The sequence below is a fragment of the Rhinoderma darwinii genome, chromosome 2 (assembly GCF_050947455.1).
Source record: "Rhinoderma darwinii isolate aRhiDar2 chromosome 2, aRhiDar2.hap1, whole genome shotgun sequence".
In the NCBI taxonomy this organism is placed as follows: domain Eukaryota; kingdom Metazoa; phylum Chordata; class Amphibia; order Anura; family Rhinodermatidae; genus Rhinoderma; species Rhinoderma darwinii.
In genome coordinates this window covers 307,977,463-307,998,553 of record NC_134688.1, presented here as the reverse complement: position 1 = coordinate 307,998,553, position 21,091 = coordinate 307,977,463, and the positions used below count along the sequence as shown (strand labels likewise).

General features: G+C 45.0%; 1 protein-coding gene across 2 annotated transcripts; it reads right to left on the bottom strand.

Moving 5' to 3' along the window:
- Window positions 1–766: 766 nt before the first annotated feature.
- On the bottom strand, window positions 767–13,835 carry LOC142741226 (uncharacterized). Of its 2 annotated transcripts, XM_075850628.1 has the most exons (9): window positions 13,631–13,835; window positions 4,813–4,858; window positions 1,809–4,584; window positions 1,652–1,716; window positions 1,475–1,541; window positions 1,298–1,364; window positions 1,121–1,187; window positions 944–1,010; window positions 767–833 (listed from the first exon to the last, which is right to left on the bottom strand). In XM_075850628.1, the coding sequence occupies exon 3, from the start codon at window positions 4,571–4,573 to the stop codon at window positions 2,990–2,992; it is 1,584 nt and encodes a 527-aa protein (XP_075706743.1). In that variant the 5' UTR covers window positions 4,574–4,584; window positions 4,813–4,858; window positions 13,631–13,835; the 3' UTR covers window positions 767–833; window positions 944–1,010; window positions 1,121–1,187; window positions 1,298–1,364; window positions 1,475–1,541; window positions 1,652–1,716; window positions 1,809–2,989. The 2 variants fall into 2 exon arrangements, with proteins under 2 accessions (XP_075706743.1, XP_075706742.1); XM_075850627.1 differs by having other exon boundaries at window positions 1,652–4,584.
- Window positions 13,836–21,091: the final 7,256 nt, after the last annotated feature.

Genomic DNA, 21,091 nt, shown 5'->3' with positions numbered 1-21,091 from the left:
CGACGACGGGGCATAGGAGGATTCCGTTGCTGGCGGACCGGGAGGTAAGCATTAGCCCTCCGATCGCCTTTGCAGCCACCGGCAACACAGCGATCATGTTGCTGGGGCGCCGGTGGCTATAACCTCCTCACATGCTGCGATCGCTATTCAACGCAGCATGTGAGGGGTTAATCGGTCGGATCGGAGGCTAGCTCCGGTCCTGGCCGATACCTCAGGGTGCCAGCTGTAACATACAGCTGTCACCCAGCGGTGATGTCGCTGGCTCAGCTCCTGAGCTTCATCTCCATGACGTACAGTTACGTCAAGATGCGGGAACAGTCCATCTCCCATGACGTAACTGTACGTGATTTTGCGGGAAGGGGTTAATTGATTATGCTGAGACAAATTTAAATTGTATACATTTCAATATACTTTAGTATATAAACTCTTACATATATACAGTTGGTATAAAACTCATAGAATTTGGGAAACAGAAAGAACAGTCTAACATGCGGAGAACAAAGGACTCCTGTGAAGAAAAAAAGAAATAACATTCAGCAAGCACACATAACAATAGAAAACTCATTTCATTGACATGGTCAGCACTTGCCCTGCAAAGAAGCAATCCTCCTTATCCAGCCGGAAGCATCAACCGTCCTACGTGGGGAATAGGGTATCTGTGGATAAAGTAGGAAATGTCGATAAGTAGGAGCAGACTGCAACTCCTGTGTACCATGAGCACACATCAAAGTACAAGACTCATTTCATTGACATGGTCAGCACTTGCCCTGCAAAGAAGCAATCCTCCTTATCCAGCCGGAAGCATCAACCGTCTAACGTAGGGAATGGAGTGTCTGTGGATAAAGTAGGAAATGTCGATAAGTAGGAGTAGACTGCGACTCCTGTGTACCATGAGCACACATCACAGTACAATACTCATTACATTGACATGGTCAGCACTTACCCTGCAAAGAAGCAATCCTCCTTATCCAGCCGGAAGCATCAACCGTCTAACGTGGGGAATGGGGTGTCTGTGGATAAAGTAGGAAATGTCGATAAGTAGGAGCAGACTGCGACTCCTGTGTACCATGAGCACACATCACAGTACAAGACTCATTACATTGACATGGTCAGCACTTACCCTGCAAAGAAGCAATCCTCCTTATCCAGCCGGAAGCATCAACCGTCTAACGTGGGGAATGGGGTGTCTGTGGATAAAGTAGGAAATGTCGATAAGTAGGAGCAGACTGCGACTCCTGTGTACCATGAGCACACATCACAGTACAAGACTCATTACATTGACATGGTCAGCACTTACCCTGCAAAGAAGCAATCCTCCTTATCCAGCCGGAAGCATCAACCGTCTAACGTGGGGAATGGGGTGTCTGTGGATAAAGTAGGAAATGTCGATAAGTAGGAGCAGACTGCGACTCCTGTGTACCATGAGAACACATCACAGTACAAGACTCATTACATTGACATGGTCAGCACTTACCCTGCAAAGAAGCAATCCTCCTTATCCAGCCGGAAGCATCAACCGTCTAACGTGGGGAATGGGGTGTCTGTGGATAAAGTAGGAAATGTCGATAAGTAGGAGCAGACTGCGACTCCTGTGTACCATGAGCACACATCACAGTACAAGGCTCATTACATTGACATGGTCAGCACTTACCCTGCAAAGAAGCAATCCTCCTTATCCAGCCGGAAGCATCAACCGTCTAACAGGGACAAGTGAGCCTGTTGAGCAAAGGTGAGTATTGTATGAGAATCTACATAGGAGGTTGGATCTACACTGTGCTTGCCATTTTGTCTTACCCACGAAGACTTACAGAACTGTAATCGAGGAACATCTGAGTAGACCCACGTAGCGACTTTTTCTTCAAAGTGTCCTGTAATATCTTGTGAAAACAAACTCAAAACTGCCAAAGTAACAAACCACTTACAGCTCTATAGCAAGATAAACCATTTTTGAAGAAATAAAACTGCCAAACTATAGCAAGATAAACCATTTTTGAAGAAAAAAAACTGCCAAACTAACAAACCACTTACAGCTCTATAGCAAGATAAACCATTTTTACAAAATTTTGACAAGAAAACCATTAATCAGATCACTTTCCAAACCAAGTCCAGTGCTCCTCCAAAACATCTTGTTTGCTTGGCCTTTCAACATTTGCAATGTTGGGTGGAAGCGTTGGAGCTCTGCTTTGCCAAGTATGACTTACCTCACCCAGTGCGATTTTTATACAATCATCCAGTATTTTATCTGTGTGTTCATTGCTCATGGGTTCAAACACATCTTTGATCACCCACTTCTTCTTCCCTTTTGGTAGGATTAACTTTGTTCTTTCAGTACCAATAGAGTCACAATGTGGCTTTTGCACATGAACAACAGCTTTTTTTCGACCTACATTGTTATTATGTGCCAATATAGCAAGTTTGGTCCGAGCCTCCATTCCATCAATGCCAAAGTGAATGCGTTTTGATCGATATTTCAAGACTAAACTGTGGAAGGCCTCCAACGGTCCAGTGTGGCAATTTCTGATGAGGTGTGGAATATCCTTTAAGAGCTGTGGATTGCAGACAACTTCTTCCACTCTTTGATAAGCAATGCTCCCAAGGGTAAGCCATAGCACTGAAGTTTGTTGTGAGGTGGACAATTCTTGATGAGTACATTTTTGGAAGTGAACGCCATCTTCCCATTGGTGACAGTCAATGATGTGCTTCAGGACAGACTTCCAACGTTCCTTGAAAAACTCCTCATTGTGGTCGCATGTTTTTGCACTCCACCAGAAATGGTTCACAATTTTGTCAATCCATGGTATGATGGGTCTGCCGTGGATTCCACTACTTACCTTCAGCAGTTTCTTTCGAAGTGTCTTTGCATAATGCCAGATGTCATATTGATGGTCTATGTCAGGGTACACCTCACGAAGCAATTTTTGGATGCTGACATGACGGTCTGAGGCAAAAATGCAAACATCAAATCCTTGTGTCAAAATCCGATCCATAACTATAGAAAACCAAATTTCTCCATTGCAACGGAAGAAGTACACTGGCTCCTCTGTACAACTTCAAAATCCATTATTTTTTCAGTGAACAAATCCATTACTGTATATGTACAGTATTTCGCTGAGTGTCCAGGACTGTCACACTGGCCGTCTCCAGCCAAACATATTGGAATAGTTGATAGTTGGTTTTTAAGTTTATTCTGTTCTTCAAGCCAAGCAATTTGAATAGCAGGAAAAATAAATGAGGACTGGTACCTGTAGAAGGTCTTCTCTGAAAAAATTTCAAGCCGTAAAATCTTAGAAAGCTCTGCAACTTTGTGCAAATTGAGCCCACTGCACAAAATGGAAGAGGCCAACAAAATATTTCCACTGTAGAATCTGCCGGTATTGGGTTGAGTATTCCAAAGCAGGGAATTATGTCCTTGTTTGCATCTTCCACGAATGATGAAGGTGCTTCTTTTTCTTTCCTTGACAATTGTGGTTACAGTGAAAGGGCATCCATCTTTTTCTTGGCACTTCACTTTCCGGATTAGGACATCTAGGCAATTTTCAAAAACGATGAATTTATTCTGATCTAACATGGTTGCGGAATCTACGCAATACAAAAAGGAAGACGAGTCCACAAGAGATTCATTGATGGAGCGCATGGCAGTATTTTGCAAAGAGCACTCACTTACCAGGAATGGATTGTATGAGGCATCCTTTGGATTGTAAACGGCTCCATCATCCTCATACACCACGCATGAAGCATGGTTGGACTCTTCTTCTAGACTGTCAACTGTGAAAGGGAAAACACCACTTACCTTGTCTTCCTCTAGATCTTCAAGTTCAGTCAAATTTTCGCAGGGCAATTGAACACTTTGGATGGGAGAAGGGAATGGCTCCACATTTTCTCTACCTTCGGTTGAAAAATCTGCTGCCTGATGGAGATGGAATGGAGTGGAATGTAATACTTTTGTTATTTGTGTTTGCTGAACATTACCTTTATTTATTATTGAATAGTATTCTTCATTGGAAAGGATCACGGAATTTCCAATATTAAAGTCTGTCTGCGTCTCCACATCTCGGAATGATTTCAAGCCTGCAATCATTAATGTTTCTGATGGATTGTTTTCTCTTGAAGTAGAACTGGATGCATGTGGTGTTGAGAAGGAAGTAGTTGTGTTGTTGTCAGGAGTAGACATGGCTTCTAACACAAATTCCTGATTTGGGTTTTCTGATGTAGCTGTTCTTCTCTTTGTTATCTTCTTCCTCGATAAAGATTCATCAACAATAGTTGAAGAATTGGATGAATTTTTAAACAAAGTAGGAACTGCATTTTGACGCAGAACACGGCCTGTTGCGTTAACAATAAAACTGTCATCCGTGAAATGAAGAGAACAAAGTCTATACTTGTTTCGTTTGTGTTTTTTTCCAGCAAAAATTTTTTCAGCTAGCAGCTCGATATTTTCAAATTCTTGGCCCATATGTTGAAGCCATTCTATAATCTTGGCTAAGGAATTTGGAAAACAGTGCAATTTTAATTCATGTTCGTTATGAAAACGACCTGGAGTAAACCAGCATCCAGAGACCCAGCATGTAGGCATTCTTGCCAAATCTGGGAAAAGAACAACAAAATACATAATTTATCTCTGCAAAGCACTTTGACTGATTAAAACTAATATAAACCAAAACAAACTCCCCTCTAACTAGAAGATTGTTCAAAAACTTTAACTGTGGAACTTGAAGAAACACCATTGCAATGGCAAATGGAAACCTTGAACTTGAAAAACTGAAACGTAAACGCACTTGTACTCCCATCATGGAAGCTGTATGGGTCACTTACCTGTAGTCTACTTACCAAAGCACAAAATAGAATATAGAACAAATATCTGCAAAACCAAAAAAAGTAAAGTGAAGATTTCTGGAATTGACTTTATTAAAAAAATCAACCCTCAAATATATGCAACTTATATGCTCTTTGTCAGGGGTTCTTGCCAATGCTGCTAAAAAGCCACATTTATAATCGTTGTCATGGGGGTTCTGGTCAATGCTGCTAATAAGCCCCATTTCTGCTCGTTGCCATGGGGGTTCTGGTCAATGCTGCAAATAAGCCACATTTATAATCGTTGTCATGGGGGTTCTGGTCAATGCTGCTAATAAGCCCCATTTCTGCTCGTTGCCATGGGGGTTCTGGTCAATGCTGCAAATAAGCCACATTTATAATCGTTGTCATGGGGGTTCTGGTCAATGCTGCTAATAAGCCCCATTTATGCTCGTTGTCATGGGGGTTCTGGTCAATGCTGCAAATAAGCCACATTTATAATCGTTGTCAGGGGAATGGTCAATGCTGCTAATAAGCCACGTTTATAATGGTTGTCAAGGGGGTTCTGGTCAATGCTGCTAATAAGCCCCATTTATGCTCGTTGTCATGGGGGTTCTGGTCAATGCTGCAAATAAGCCACATTTATAATCGTTGTCATGGGGGTTCTGGTCAATGCTGCTAATAAGCCCCATTTATGCTCGTTGTCATGGGGGTTCTGGTCAATGCTGCAAATAAGCCACATTTATAATCGTTGTCATGGGGGTTCTGGTCAATGCTGCTAATAAGCCCCATTTATGCTCGTTGTCATGGGGGTTGTGGGCAATGCTGCTAATAAGCCCCATTTCTGCTCGTTGTCAAGGGGGTTCTGGTCAATGCTGCAAATAAGCCACATTTATAATCAGTGTCATGGGGGCTCTGGTCAATGCTGCTAATAAGCCCCATTTATGCTCTTTGTCATGGGGGTTCTGGTCAATGCTGCTAATAAGCCCCATTTATGCTCGTTGTCATGGGGGTTGTGGGCAATGCTGCAAATAAGCCACATTTATAATCGTTGTCATGGGGGTTCTGGTCAATGCTGCAAATAAGCCCCATTTATAATCGTTGTCATGGCAATGGTCAATGCTGCAAATAAGCAACATTTATAATCGTTGTCATGGGGGTTGTGGGCAATGCTGCAAATAAGCCCCATTTATGCTCGTTGTCATGGGGGTTCTGGTCAATGCTGCTAATAAGCCCCATTTATGCTTGTTGTCATGGGGGTTGTGGGCAATGCTGCTAATAAGCCCCATTTATGCTCGTTGTCATGGGGGTTCTGGTCAATGCTGCAAATAAGCCACATTTATAATCATTGTCAGGGGAATGGTCAATGCTGCTAATAAGCCACGTTTATAATGGTTGTCATGGGGGTTCTGGGCAATGCTGCAAATAAGCCCCATTTCTGCTCGTTGTCATGGGGGTTCTGGTCAATGCTGCAAATAAGCCACATTTATAATCGTTGTCATGGGGGTTCTGGTCAATGCTGCTAATAAGCCCCATTTATAATCGTTGTCAGGGGAATGGTCAATGCTGCAAATAAGCCCCATTTATGCTCGTTGTCATGGGGGTTGTGGGCAATGCTGCTAATAAGCCCCATTTATGCTTGTTGTCATGGGGGTTGTGGGCAATGCTGCTAATAAGCCCCATTTATGCTCGTTGTCATGGGGGTTCTGGTCAATGCTGCAAATAAGCCCCATTTCTGCTCGTTGTCATGGGGGTTCTGGTCAATGCTGCAAATAAGCCCCATTTCTGCTCGTTGTCATGGGGGTTCTGGTCAATGCTGCAAATAAGCCCCATTTCTGCTCGTTGTCATGGGGGTTCTGGTCAATGCTGCAAATAAGCCCCATTTATAATCGTTGTCATGGCAATGGTCAATGCTGCAAATAAGCAACATTTATAATCGTTGTCATGGGGGTTGTGGGCAATGCTGCAAATAAGCCCCATTTATGCTCGTTGTCATGGGGGTTCTGGTCAATGCTGCTAATAAGCCCCATTTATGCTTGTTGTCATGGGGGTTGTGGGCAATGCTGCTAATAAGCCCCATTTATGCTCGTTGTCATGGGGGTTCTGGTCAATGCTGCAAATAAGCCACATTTATAATCATTGTCAGGGGAATGGTCAATGCTGCTAATAAGCCACGTTTATAATGGTTGTCATGGGGGTTCTGGGCAATGCTGCAAATAAGCCCCATTTCTGCTCGTTGTCATGGGGGTTCTGGTCAATGCTGCAAATAAGCCACATTTATAATCGTTGTCATGGGGGTTCTGGTCAATGCTGCTAATAAGCCCCATTTATAATCGTTGTCAGGGGAATGGTCAATGCTGCAAATAAGCCCCATTTATGCTCGTTGTCATGGGGGTTGTGGGCAATGCTGCTAATAAGCCCCATTTATGCTTGTTGTCATGGGGGTTGTGGGCAATGCTGCTAATAAGCCCCATTTATGCTCGTTGTCATGGGGGTTCTGGTCAATGCTGCAAATAAGCCACATTTATAATCATTGTCAGGGGAATGGTCAATGCTGCTAATAAGCCACGTTTATAATGGTTGTCATGGGGGTTGTGGGCAATGATGCTAATAAGCCCCATTTAAGCTCGTTGTCATGGGGGTTGTGGGCAATGCTGCAAATAAGCCCCATTTCTGCTCGTTGTCATGGGGGTTCTGGGCAATGCTGCTAATAAGCCCCATTTATAATCGTTGTCAGGGGAATGGTCAATGCTGCAAATAAGCCACATTTATAATGGTTGTCATGGGGGTTCTGGTCAATGCTGCTAATAAGCCCCATTTATGCTCGTTGTCATGGGGGTTGTGGGCAATGCAGCTAATAAGCCCCATTTATGCTCGTTGTCATGGGGGTTCTGGGCAATGCAGCTAATAAGCCCCATTTATAATAGTTGTCAGGGGAATGGTCAATGCTGCAAATAAGCCACATTTATAATGGTTGTCATGGGGGTTGTGGGCAATACTGCAAATAAGCTCCATTTATGCTCGTTGTCATGGGGGTTGTGGGCAAAGCTGCAAATAAGCCCCATTTCTGCTCGTTGTCATGAGGGTTCTGGTCAATGCTGCTAATAAGCCACATTTATAATCGTTGTCATGGGGGTTCTGGTCAATGCTGCTAATAAGCCCCATTTATGCTCGTTGTCATGGGGGTTCTGGTCAATGCTGCAAATAAGCCCCATTTATGCTCGTTGTCATGGGGGTTCTGGTCAATGCTGCAAATAAGCCACATTTATAATCGTTGTCATAGGGGTTCTGGTCAATGCTGCTAATAAGCCCCATTTATGCTCGTTGTCATGGGGGTTTTGGGCAATGCTGCAAATAAGCCCCATTTCTGCTCGTTGTCATGGGGGTTCTGGTCAATGCTGCAAATAAGCCACATTTATAATCGTTGTCATGGGGGTTCTGGTCAATGCTGCTAATAAGCCCCATTTATGCTCGTTGTCATGGGGGTTGTGGGCAATGCTGCTAATAAGCCCCATTTATGCTTGTTGTCATGGGGGTTGTGGGCAATGCTGCTAATAAGCCCCATTTATGCTTGTTGTCATGGGGGTTCTGGTCAATGCTGCAAATAAGCCCCATTTATGCTCGTTGTCATGGGGGTTCTGGTCAATGCTGCTAATAAGCCCCATTTATGCTCGTTGTCATGGGGGTTGTGGGCAATGCTGCTAATAAGCCCCATTTATGCTTGTTGTCATGGGGGCTGTGGGCAATGCAGCTAATAAGCCCCATTTATGCTTGTTGTCATGGGGGTTCTGGTCAATGCTGCTAATAAGCCCCATTTATGCTCGTTGTCATGGGGGTTGTGGGCAATGCTGCTAATAAGCCCCATTTATGCTTGTTGTCATGGGGGTTGTGGGCAATGCTGCTAATAAGCCACATTTATGCTTGTTGTCATGGGGGTTCTGGTCAATGCTGCTAATAAGCCCCATTTATGCTTGATGTCATTGGGGTTCTGGTCAATGCTGCAAATAAGCCCCATTTATGCTCGTTGTCATGGGAATGGTCAATGCTGCAAATAAGCCACATTTATAATCGTTGTCATGGGGGTTCTGGTCAATGCTCCTATTAAGCCCCATTTATGCTCGTTGTCATGGGGGTTCTGGTCAATGCTGCAAATAAGCCACATTTATAATCGTTGTCATGGGGGTTCTGGTCAATGCTGCTATTAAGCCCTATTTATGCTCGTTGTCATGGGGGTTCTGGTCAATGCTGCAAATAAGCCACATTTATAATTGTTGTCATGGGGGTTCTGGTCAATGCTGCAAATAAGCCCCATTTATGCTCGTTGTCATGGGGGTTCTGGTCAATGCTGCTAATAAGCCCCATTTATGCTCGTTATCATGGGGGTTGTGGGCAATGCAGCTAATAAGCCCCATTTATGCTTGTTGTCATGGGGGTTTTGGTCAATGCTGCAAATAAGCCACATTTATAATCGTTCTCATGGGGGTTCTGGTCAATGCAGCTAATAAGCCCCATTTATGCTCGTTGTCATGGGGGTTGTGGGCAATGCAGCTAATAAGCCCCATTTATGCTCGTTGTCATGGGGGTTCTGGTCAATGCTGCTAATAAGCCCCATTTATGCTCGTTGTCATGGGGGTTCTGGTCAATGCTGCAAATAAGCCCCATTTATGCTCGTTGTCATGGGGGTTCTGGTCAATGCTGCAAATAAGCCACATTTATAATCATTGTCAGGGGAATGGTCAATGCTGCTAATAAGCCACGTTTATAATGGTTGTCATGGGGGTTGTGGGCAATGCTGCTAATAAGCCCCATTTAAGCTCGTTGTCATGGGGGTTGTGGGCAATGCTGCTAATAAGCCCCATTTAAGCTCGTTGTCATGGGGGTTCTGGTCAATGCTGCAAATAATCCACATTTATAATCGTTGTCATGGGGGTTCTGGTCAATGCTGCTAATAAGCCCCATTTATAATCGTTGTCAGGGGAATAGTCAATGCTGCAAATAAGCCACATTTATAATGGTTGTCATGGGGGTTCTGGTCAATGCTGCTAATAAGCCCCATTTATGCTCGTTGTCATGGGGGTTGTGGGCAATGCAGCTAATAAGCCCCATTTATGCTCGTTGTCATGGGGGTTCTGGGCAATGCAGCTAATAAGCCCCATTTATGCTCGTTGTCATGGGCTTTGTGGGCAAAGCTGCAAATAAGCCCCATTTCTGCTCGTTGTCATGAGGGTTCTGGTCAATGCTGCTAATAAGCCCCATTTATGCTCGTTGTCATGGGGGTTCTGGTCAATGCTGCTAATAAGCCCCATTTATAATCGTTGTCAGGGGAATGGTCAATGCTGCAAATAAGCCACATTTATAATCGTCATGGGGGTTCTGGTCAATACTGCTAATAAGCCCCATTTATGCTCGTTGTCATGGGGGTTCTGGTCAATGCTGCAAATAAGCCACATTTATAATCGTTGTCATAGGGGTTCTGGTCAATGCTGCTAATAAGCCCCATTTATGCTCGTTGTCATGTGGGTTCTGGTCAATGCTGCTAATAAGCCCCATTTATGCTCGTTGTCATGGGGGTTTTGGGCAATGCTGCAAATAAGCCCCATTTCTGCTCGTTGTCATGGGGGTTCTGGTCAATGCTGCAAATAAGCCACATTTATAATCGTTGTCATGGGGGTTCTGGTCAATGCTGCTAATAAGCCCCATTTATGCTCGTTGTCATGGGGGTTGTGGGCAATGCTGCTAATAAGCCCCATTTATGCTTGTTGTCATGGGGGTTGTGGGCAATGCTGCTAATAAGCCCCATTTATGCTTGTTGTCATGGGGGTTCTGGTCAATGCTGCTAATAAGCCCCATTTATGCTCGTTGTCATGGGGGTTGTGGGCAATGCTGCTAATAAGCCCCATTTATGCTTGTTGTCATGGGGGTTGTGGGCAATGCAGCTAATAAGCCCCATTTATGCTTGTTGTCATGGGGGTTCTGGTCAATGCTGCTAATAAGCCCCATTTATGCTCGTTGTCATGGGGGTTGTGGGCAATGCTGCTAATAAGCTCCATTTATGCTTGGTGTCATGGGGGTTGTGGGCAATGCTGCTAATAAGCCCCATTTATGCTTGTTGTCATGGGGGTTGTGGTCAATGCTGCAAATAAGCCCCATTTATGCTCGTTGTCATGGGGGTTCTGGGCAATGCTGCTAATAAGCCCCATTTCTGCTCGTTGTCATGGGGGTTCTGGGCAATGCTGCTAATAAGCCCCATTTCTGCTCGTTATCATGGGGGCTCTGGTCAATGCTGCTAATAAGCCCCATTTATGCTCGTTGTCATGGGAATGGTCAATGCTGCAAATAAGCCACATTTATAATCGTTGTCATGGGGGTTCTGGTCAATGCTCCTATTAAGCCCCATTTATGCTCGTTGTCATGGGGGTTCTGGTCAATGCTGCAAATAAGCCACATTTATAATCGTTGTCATGGGGGTTCTGGTCAATGCTGCTATTAAGCCCCATTTATGCTCGTTGTCATGGGGGTTCTGGTCAATGCTGCAAATAAGCCACATTTATAATCGTTGTCATGGGGGTTCTGGTCAATGCTGCAAATAAGCCCCATTTATGCTCGTTGTCATGGGGGTTCTGGTCAATGCTGCTAATAAGCCCCATTTATGCTCGTTATCATGGGGGTTGTGGGCAATGCAACTAATAAGCCCCATTTATGCTTGTTGTCATGGGGGTTTTGGTCAATGCTGCAAATAAGCCACATTTATAATCGTTCTCATGGGGGTTCTGGTCAATGCAGCTAATAAGCCCCATTTATGCTCGTTGTCATGGGGGTTGTGGGCAATGCAGCTAATAAGCCCCATTTATGCTCGTTGTCATGGGGGTTCTGGTCAATGCTGCAAATAAGCCACATTTATAATCGTTGTCATGGGGGTTCTGGTCAATGCTGCTAATAAGCCCCATTTATGCTCGTTGTCATGGGGGTTGTGGGCAATGCTGCTAATAAGCCCCATTTATGCTCATTGTCATGAGGGTTCTGGTCAATGCTGCAAATAAGCCACATTTATAATCGTTGTCATGGGGGTTCTGGTCAATGCTGCTAATAAGCCCCATTTATGCTCGTTGTCATGGGGGTTCTGGTCAATGCTGCAAATAAGCCACATTTATAATCGTTGTCATGGGGGTTCTGGTCAATGCTGCTATTAAGCCCCATTTATGCTCGTTGTCATGGGGGTTCTGGGCAATGCAGCTAATAAGCCCCATTTATGCTCGTTGTCATGGGGGTTGTGGACAATGCTGCAAATAAGCCCCATTTATGCTCGTTGTCATGGGGGTTGTGGGCAATGCTGCAAATAAGCCCCATTTATGCTCGTTGTCATGGGGGTTCTGGTCAATGCTGCTAATAAGCCCCATTTATGCTTGTTGTCATGGGGGTTCTGGTCAATGCTGCAAATAAGCCACATTTATAATAGTTGTCATGGGGGTTCTGGTCAATGCTGCTAATAAGCCCCATTTATGCTCGTTGTCATGGTGGTTCTGGGTAATGCAGCTAATAAGCCCCATTTATGCTCGTTGTCATGGGGTTCTGGGCAATGCAGCTAATAAGCCCCATTTATGCTCTTTGTCAGGGGGTTCTGGGCAATGCAGCTAATAAGCCCCATTTATGCTCATTGTCATGGGGGTTCTGGGTAATGCAGCTAATAAGCCCCATCTATGCTCGTTGTCATGGGGTTCTGGGCAATGCAGCTAATACGCCCCATTTATGCTCGTTGTCAGGGGGGTTGTGGACAATGCTGCAAATAAGCCCCATTTATGCTCGTTGTCATGGGGGTTGTGGGCAATGCTGCAAATAAGCCCCATTTGTGCTCTTTGTCATGGGGGTTCTGGGCAATGCAGCTAATAAGCCCCATTTATGCTCGTTGTCATGGGGGTTGTGGGCAATGCTGCAAATAAGCCCCATTTATGCTCGTTGTCATGGGGGTTGTGGGCAATGCCGCAAATAAGCCCCATTTATGCTCGTTTTCATGGGAGTTGTGGGCAATGCTGCTAATAAGCCCCATTTATGCTCGTTGTCATGGTGGTTCTGGGTAATGCAGCTAATAAGCCCCATTTATGCTCGTTGTCATGGGGTTCTGGGCAATGCAGCTAATAAGCCCCATTTATGCTCTTTGTCAGGGGGTTCTGGGCAATGCAGCTAATAAGCCCCATTTATGCTCATTGTCATGGGGGTTCTGGGTAATGCAGCTAATAAGCCCCATCTATGCTCGTTGTCATGGGGTTCTGGGCAATGCAGCTAATACGCCCCATTTATGCTCGTTGTCAGGGGGGTTGTGGACAATGCTGCAAATAAGCCCCATTTATGCTCGTTGTCATGGGGGTTGTGGGCAATGCTGCAAATAAGCCCCATTTGTGCTCTTTGTCATGGGGGTTCTGGGCAATGCAGCTAATAAGCCCCATTTATGCTCGTTGTCATGGGGGTTGTGGGCAATGCTGCAAATAAGCCCCATTTATGCTCGTTGTCATGGGGGTTGTGGGCAATGCCGCAAATAAGCCCCATTTATGCTCGTTTTCATGGGAGTTGTGGGCAATGCTGCTAATAAGCCCCATTTATGCTCGTTGTCATGGGGGTTGTGGGCAATGCTGCAAATAAGCCCCATTTCTGCTCGTTGTCATGGGGATTGTGGGCAATGCTGCAAATAAGCCCCATTTATGCTTGTTGTCAGGGGGGGTAATCCTGCTCACACACGTGGCATGCTCGTTGCCGAGGGGTGATGTCCGGTATTTTCAATAACAGTCCAATGCCTTGTTGCAAATGGGGGAATATGCTCGTCTCTAGGGAGTTCAAATAGACTTACCTGCAAACGATGCTGCTGCAGAATGAACTGTATCCTCTGTCGCCTGGTGCCGATGTGTCCTCCTCGCTCGTCCGACACGATGCAGGACCTGGGGCAGGAAGTGACGTCACAGCGTGATCTCTCGAGAACACGCTGTGTGTCTGAACTGCCAGAAGCTAGGTGTTAGCGAAGAGAAGTGGATGATGCTGATTCGTCAGCATCATACACTTCCATTCACAACGCCCAGCTAGTAAAAGTAGTAAAAACGCCCAGATGTACATACACAATACACGCCCAGTTGTACTTTTACTTTAAACACGCCCAGTTGTACTTTAGCAAGCCTCATTTGCATAAATATAAAAATGGTCATAACTTGGCCAAAAATGCTCGTTTTTTAAAAATAAAAATGTTACTGTAATCTACATTGCAGCGCCTATCTGCTGCAATAGGATATAGGGGTTGCAAAATCTGGTGACAGAGCCTCTTTATGAGCTGCTGCTTAGTTTATTTGATACAAGAATACCCAGGTCCTACTCTTCTTCTGTTATCTCCAGTTTTATTCCATTTAATGTATATGCATTAATACTATTATTTTGTCCTAGGTACATTACTTTATGTTTATCAATATTAAATGTAATCTGACATGTTTTTGCCCATGCTGCCAGCTTATCTAGGTCTTTCTGTAATATTTCATAGTCAAGTTGAGTTTTAAGTATCCGACTAAGTTTTGTGTCAGCAAAAACTGACAATTTGCTATCAATCCCATCCACAATCCCTTCCACAATACTATCCACAGAGATTAAAAAGAATTGGGCCTAACACCGATCCTTGTGGTATCCCGCTGCTGATTTCAGCCTATTTTGATTAAGTGCCTTTTATAACGACTCTTTGTTTTCTGTCCCTTAACCAATTCTTTACCCACTTGCATTTATGATCCCCCAGTCCCTGTGTCTGTAGCTTCAGAACAAGAATGTTGTGAGGAACAGTATCAAATGCTTTTGTAAAATCCAAATAAATCACATCAGCCGCATGACCAACATCCAGATTTGCACTTACCTCCTCATAGAAACCGAACAGGTTAGTTAGGCACGACCTGTTTTTCATGAATCCATGCTGATTATCAGTTATTAGACATTTCTCCGCTATATACTTTTGCAGTTCATCTCTTAAAATACCCTGATATATTTTGCATACCATAGATGTCAAACATACTGGACGGTGTAAATATTGTGTATGTAATCTTATTTTGTTTTTGCAAACTTCAAAGAAAATGTTGTAACTGATATGTAAATGTCCAGCCTAAAAATACTATATAAGTTCCCTCCTATAGTATCGAGAGGAGCATTGGCCATTGTACTTACTCACAAAATGACACCCATTGCTTAAAGACTTGTCCACTACGGGACAACCGATGACCTATAGGTAATCAGTACATGATCTCCGGGCTCCGGACATCCATGCCGGAAGTAGATAGCTCTGGTCATGGAATAGCGGGCAAACTGCTGTACTGCAGCTCTGCTCCTATTCAAGTGAATTGGAGCAGAGCTGCAGTTCGGCAGCACAGCCGCTATGCAATGTTTGGAGCCAACTGCTTCTGACTCCGTACATTGCATAATGTACCATAATATCCGGTGCCCACAGGCCACTGGAGCAGCTAAACGCTGGGAGATTTTGGTATTCGACCGGTACCGATGATATACTGATGACCTATCCGATTGATAGGTCATCAGTTGTCCGGTAGTGGACAACCACTTTAAGCAAATAAAAATGAATGAATCTGGAGCAACTGTTTGATTTTATAATTTATCCACAACAGACCCTAACACAGTGCCATCTGTAGATAGTGCCAAATACAGTGCCATCTGTAGATAGTGCCAAATACAGTGCCATCTGTAGATGGAGACACACAATAACATCTGATGATCATGTCGCACATGTGGCCAGCTGTAGATAGTGCCACACACATGGCTATCTTTAGGTGCCATCTGTAAATAGCGCCCCACGCAATGTTTCTGTAGATAGTGCCTACACAGCTCCCCTAAAAATAGTGCCACAAACAGTGCCATCCTTAGATAGTGTCCCACAAGGTGTCATCTGTAGATAGTGCCACACACAGTGCCATCTGTAGATAATGCCCCACACAGTGCCATCTGTAGATAGTGCCACACATAATGCCATCAGTAAACAGTACCCCACACAATGCTTTCTGTAGATAGCACCCACACTGCTCCCTTATAGATAGTGCAACACAGTGCCATCCTTAGATAGTGCCACACACAGTGCCATTTGTAAACAGAGCCCCACACAGTGCCATCTGTAGATAGTGCCCCAAACAGTCCCATCTGTAGATAGTGCCACATACAGAGCCCCCTATAGATAGTGCCCCACACAGTGCCATCTGTAGATAGTGCCCTACAGAGTGTCATCTGTAGATAGTGTCACACACAGTGCCATCTGTAGATAGTGACCCACACAATGCTTTCTGTAGATAGTGCCCCACACAGCACCCCTTTAGATAGTGGCACAAACAGTGCCATCCTCAGATAGTGCACCACCCAGTGTCATCTGTAGATAGTGTCACACACAATGCCATCTATAGATTGTGCCACACAGTGCCATCTGTAGATAGTGACACACACAATTCCATATGTGGATAGTGCCCCACACAATGCTTTCTGTAGATAGTGTCCCACACAGCTCCCCTGTAGTTAGTGCCGCAAACAGTGCCATCCCTAGATAGTGCCCCAGACAGTAACATCTGTAAATAGTGTCACACACAGTTCCATCTGTAGATAAGGCCACACACAGTGCCATCTATAGATAGTGCCCCACACAGTGTCATCTGTAGATAGTGTCACACACAGTGCCATCTGTAGATAATGCCCCACACATTGCCATCTGTAGATAGTGCCACACATAATGCCATCTGTAGATAGTGTCACAAACAGTGCCATCTGTAGATAATGCCCCACACAATGCTTTCCATAGATAGTGCCCACACTGCTCCCCTATAGATAGCGCCACACAGTGCAATACTTAGTGCCACACACAGTGACATTTGTAGATAGAGCCCCACACAGTGCGATCTGAAGATAGTGCCACATACAGAGACCCATGTAGATAGTGCCCCACACAGTGCCAACTGTAGATAGTGTCACACACACTGCCATCTGTAGAAAGTGCTCCACACAATGCTTTCTAGAGATAGTGCCCCACACAGCCCCCTGCAGATAGTGACACACACAGTGCCATCCTTAGATTGTGCCCCATAACGTGTCATCTGTAGATAGTGACACACACAATGCCACCTGTAGATAGTGTCACACAAAATACCATCTGTAGATAGTGCCACACAGTGCCATCTGTAGATAGTGACACACAGTGTTATCTGTGGATAGTGCCCCACACAATGCTTTCTGTAGATAGTGCCCCACACAGCTCCCCTGTAGTTCGTGCCACACAGAGTGCCATCTGTATATAGTGCCCCACACCATGTCATCTGTAGATAGTGTCACACACAGTGCCATCTGTACATAGGGAGAGACACTGTGCCATCTATAGTTAGTGGCCCACACAGTGTCATCTGTAGATAGTGTCCCACACAGTGCCATCTGTAGATAGTACCCCACGCAATGTCATCTGCAGAAAGTGTCACAAACAGTGCAATATGTAGATAGTGACACACAGTGCTATCTGTAGATAGTGCCTCAAACAGGGCCATCTGTAGATAGTGCCACATACAGAGCCCCCTGTAGATAGTGCCCCACACAGTGCCATCTGTATATAATATCACACACAGTGCCATCTGTAGATAGTGCCCCACACAATGCTTTCTGTAGATAGTGCAGCACACAGCTCCCCTGTAGATAGTGACACACAGCGACATCCTTAGATAGTTCACCACAGTGTCATCTGTAGATAGTGTCACATAAAATGTCATCTGTAAATAGTGCCACACAGTGTCATCTGTAGATAGTGACACACAGTGCCATCTGTAGATAGTGACACACAGTGCCATCTGTAGATAGTGACACACACACACAGTGCCATCAGTGGATAGTGCCCCACACATTGCTTTCTGTAGATAGTGCCCCACACAGCTCCCCTGTAGATAGTGACACACACAGTGCTATCCTTAGATATTGCACCACAGTGTCCTCTGTAGATAGTGCCACACAAAATGCCATCTGTAACTAGTGCCACACTGTGCCACCTGTTGATAGTGACACATAGTTCCATCTGTAGATAAGGCCACACACAGTGCCATCTATAGATAGTGCCCCACACAGTGTCATCTGTAGATAGTGTCACACACAGTGCCATCTGTAGATAATGCCCCACACAGTGCCATCTGTAGATAGTGCCACACATAATGCCATCTGTAGATAGTGTCACAAACAGTGCCATCTGTAGATAATGCCCCACACAATGCTTTCCGTAGATAGTGCCCACACTGCTCCCCTATAGATAGCGCCATACAGTGCAATCCTTAGTGCCACACACAGTGACATTTGTAGATAGAACCCCACACAGTGCGATCTGAAGATAGTGCCACATACAGAGACCCATGTAGATAGTGCCCCACACAGTGCCAACTGTAGATAGTGTCACACACACTGCAATCTGTAGAAAGTGCTCCACACAATGCTTTCTAGAGATAGTGCCCCACACAGCTCCCCTGCAGATAGTGACACACAAAGTGCCATCCTTAGATTGTGCCCCACAACGTGTCATCTGTAGATAGTGACACACACAATGCCACCTGTAGATAGTGTCATACAAAATACCATCTGTAGATAGTGCCACACAGTGCCATCTGTAGATAGTGACACACAGTGTTATATGTGGATAGTGCCCCACACAATGCTTTCTGTAGATAGTGCCCCACACAGCTCCCCTGTAGTTAGTGCCACACAGAGTGCCATCTGTATATAGTGCCCCACACCATGTCATCTGTAGATAGTGTCACACACAGTGCCATCTGAACATAGGGAGAGACACTGTGCCATCTATAGTTAGTGCCCCACACAGTGTCATCTGTAGATAGTGTCCCACACAGTGCCATCTGTAGATAGTACCCCACGCAATGTCATCTGCAGAAAGTGTCACAAACAGTGCAATATGTAGATAGTGACACACAGTGCTATCTGTAGATAATGCCTCAAACAGGGCCATCTGTAGTTAGTGCCACATACAGAGCCCCCTGTAGATAGTGCCCCACACAGTGCCATCTGTATATAATATCACACACAGTGCCATCTGTAGATAGTGCCCCACACAATGCTTTCTGTAGATAGTGCAGCACACAGCTCCCCTGTAGATAGTGACACACAGCGACATCCTTAGATAGTTCACCACAGTGTCATCTGTAGATAGTGTCACATAAAATGTCATCTGTAAATAGTGCCACACAGTGTCATCTGTAGATAGTGACACACAGTGCCATCTGTAGATAGTGACACACAGTGCCATCTGTAGATAGTGACACACACACACAGTGCCATCAGTGGATAGTGCCCCACACATTGCTTTCTGTAGATAGTGCCCCACACAGCTCCCCTGTAGATAGTGACACACACAGTGCTATCCTTAGATATTGCACCACAGTGTCCTCTGTAGATAGTGCCACACAAAATGCCATCTGTAAATAGTGCCACACTGTGCCACCTGTTGATAGTGACACATAGTTCCATCTGTAGATAAGGCCACACACACAGTGCCATCTATAGATAGTGCCCCACACAGTGTCATCTGTAGATAGTGTCACACACAGTGCCATCTGTAGATAATGCCCCACACAGTGCCATCTGTAGATAGTGCCACACATAATGCCATCTGTAGATAGTGTCACAAACAGTGCCATCTGTAGATAATGCCCCACTGCCCCACACAATGCTTTCCGTAGATAGTGCCCACACTGCTCCCCTATAGATAGCGCCATACAGTGCAATCCTTGGTGCCACACACAGTGACATTTGTAGATAGAGCCCCACACAGTGCGATCTGAAGATAGTGCCACATACAGAGACCCATGTAGATAGTGCCCCACACAGTGCCAACTGTAGATAGTGTCACACACACTGCAATCTGTAGAAAGTGCTCCACACAATGCTTTCTAGAGATAGTGCCCCACACAGCTCCCCTGCAGATAGTGACACACACAGTGCCATCCTTATATTGTGCCCCACAACGTGTCATCTGTAGATAGTGACACACACAATGCTACCTGTAGATAGTGTCATACAAAATACCATCTGTAGATAGTGCCACACAGTGCCATCTGTAGATAGTGACACACAGTGTTATATGTGGATAGTGCCCCACACAATGCTTTCTGTAGATAGTGCCCCACACAGCTCCCCTGTAGTTAGTGCCACACAGAGTGCCATCTTTATATAGTGCCCCACACCATGTCATCTGTAGATAGTGTCACACACAGTGCCATCTGAACATAGGGAGAGACACTGTGCCATCTATAGTTAGTGCCCCACACAGTGTCATCTGTAGATAGTGTCCCACACAGTGCCATCTGTAGATAGTACCCCACACAATGTCATCTGTAGAAAGTGTCACAAACAGTGCAATATGTAGATAGTGACACACAGTGCCATCCTTAGATATTGCACCACAGTGTCATCTGTAGATAGTGCCACACAAAATGCCATCTGTAAAAAGTGCCACACTGTGCCACCTGTTGATAGTGACACATAGTGCCATCTGTAGATAGTGACACACACAGTGCCATTTGTAGATAGTGCCCCACACAATGCTTTCATTAGATAGTGCCCCACACAGCACCCCTATAGTTAGTGCCACACACAGTGACATCCTCAGATAGTGCCCCACACTGTGTCATCTTTAGATAGTGACACAAATAGTGCCATCTGTAGCTAGTGACACACACAGTACCACCTGTAGCTAGTGACACACACATTGTCATCTGTAAATAGTGTCACACATAGTGCCATCTGTAGATAGTGCCCCACACAATGTCATCTGTGGAAAGTTTCACACACAGTGCAATATGTAGATAGTGACACACATAGTGCTATCTGTAGATAGTGCCTCAAACAGTGCCATCTGTAGATAGTGCCACATACATAGCCCCCTGTAGATAGTGCCATCTGTAGATAGTGCCACACACATTGCCATCCTAAGATAGTGCCCCACAACTTGTCATCTGTAGATAGTGACACAAACAGTGCCATCGGTAGATGGTGACACACACAGTGTCATCTCTAGATAGTGTACCACATAGGGCCATCTGTAGATAGTGCCACATACAGTGCCATCTATAGATAATGTCCCACACAGTGCCATCTGTAAATAGTGTCCCATACAGTGCCATTTGTAGAAAGTGTCAAACAGAGTGCAATATGTAGCTAGTGACACACACAGTGCTATCTGTAGATAGTGCCCCACACAGTGCCATCGGTAGATATTGAAACATACAGTGCCTCCAGTAGATAGTGCGATACACAT

Excerpts from the sequence above, each read along its gene's own strand:
- LOC142741226 (XM_075850627.1), bottom strand. The coding sequence starts at position 4,573 with ATGCCTACATGCTGGGTCTCTGGATGCTGGTTTACTCCAGGTCGTTTT.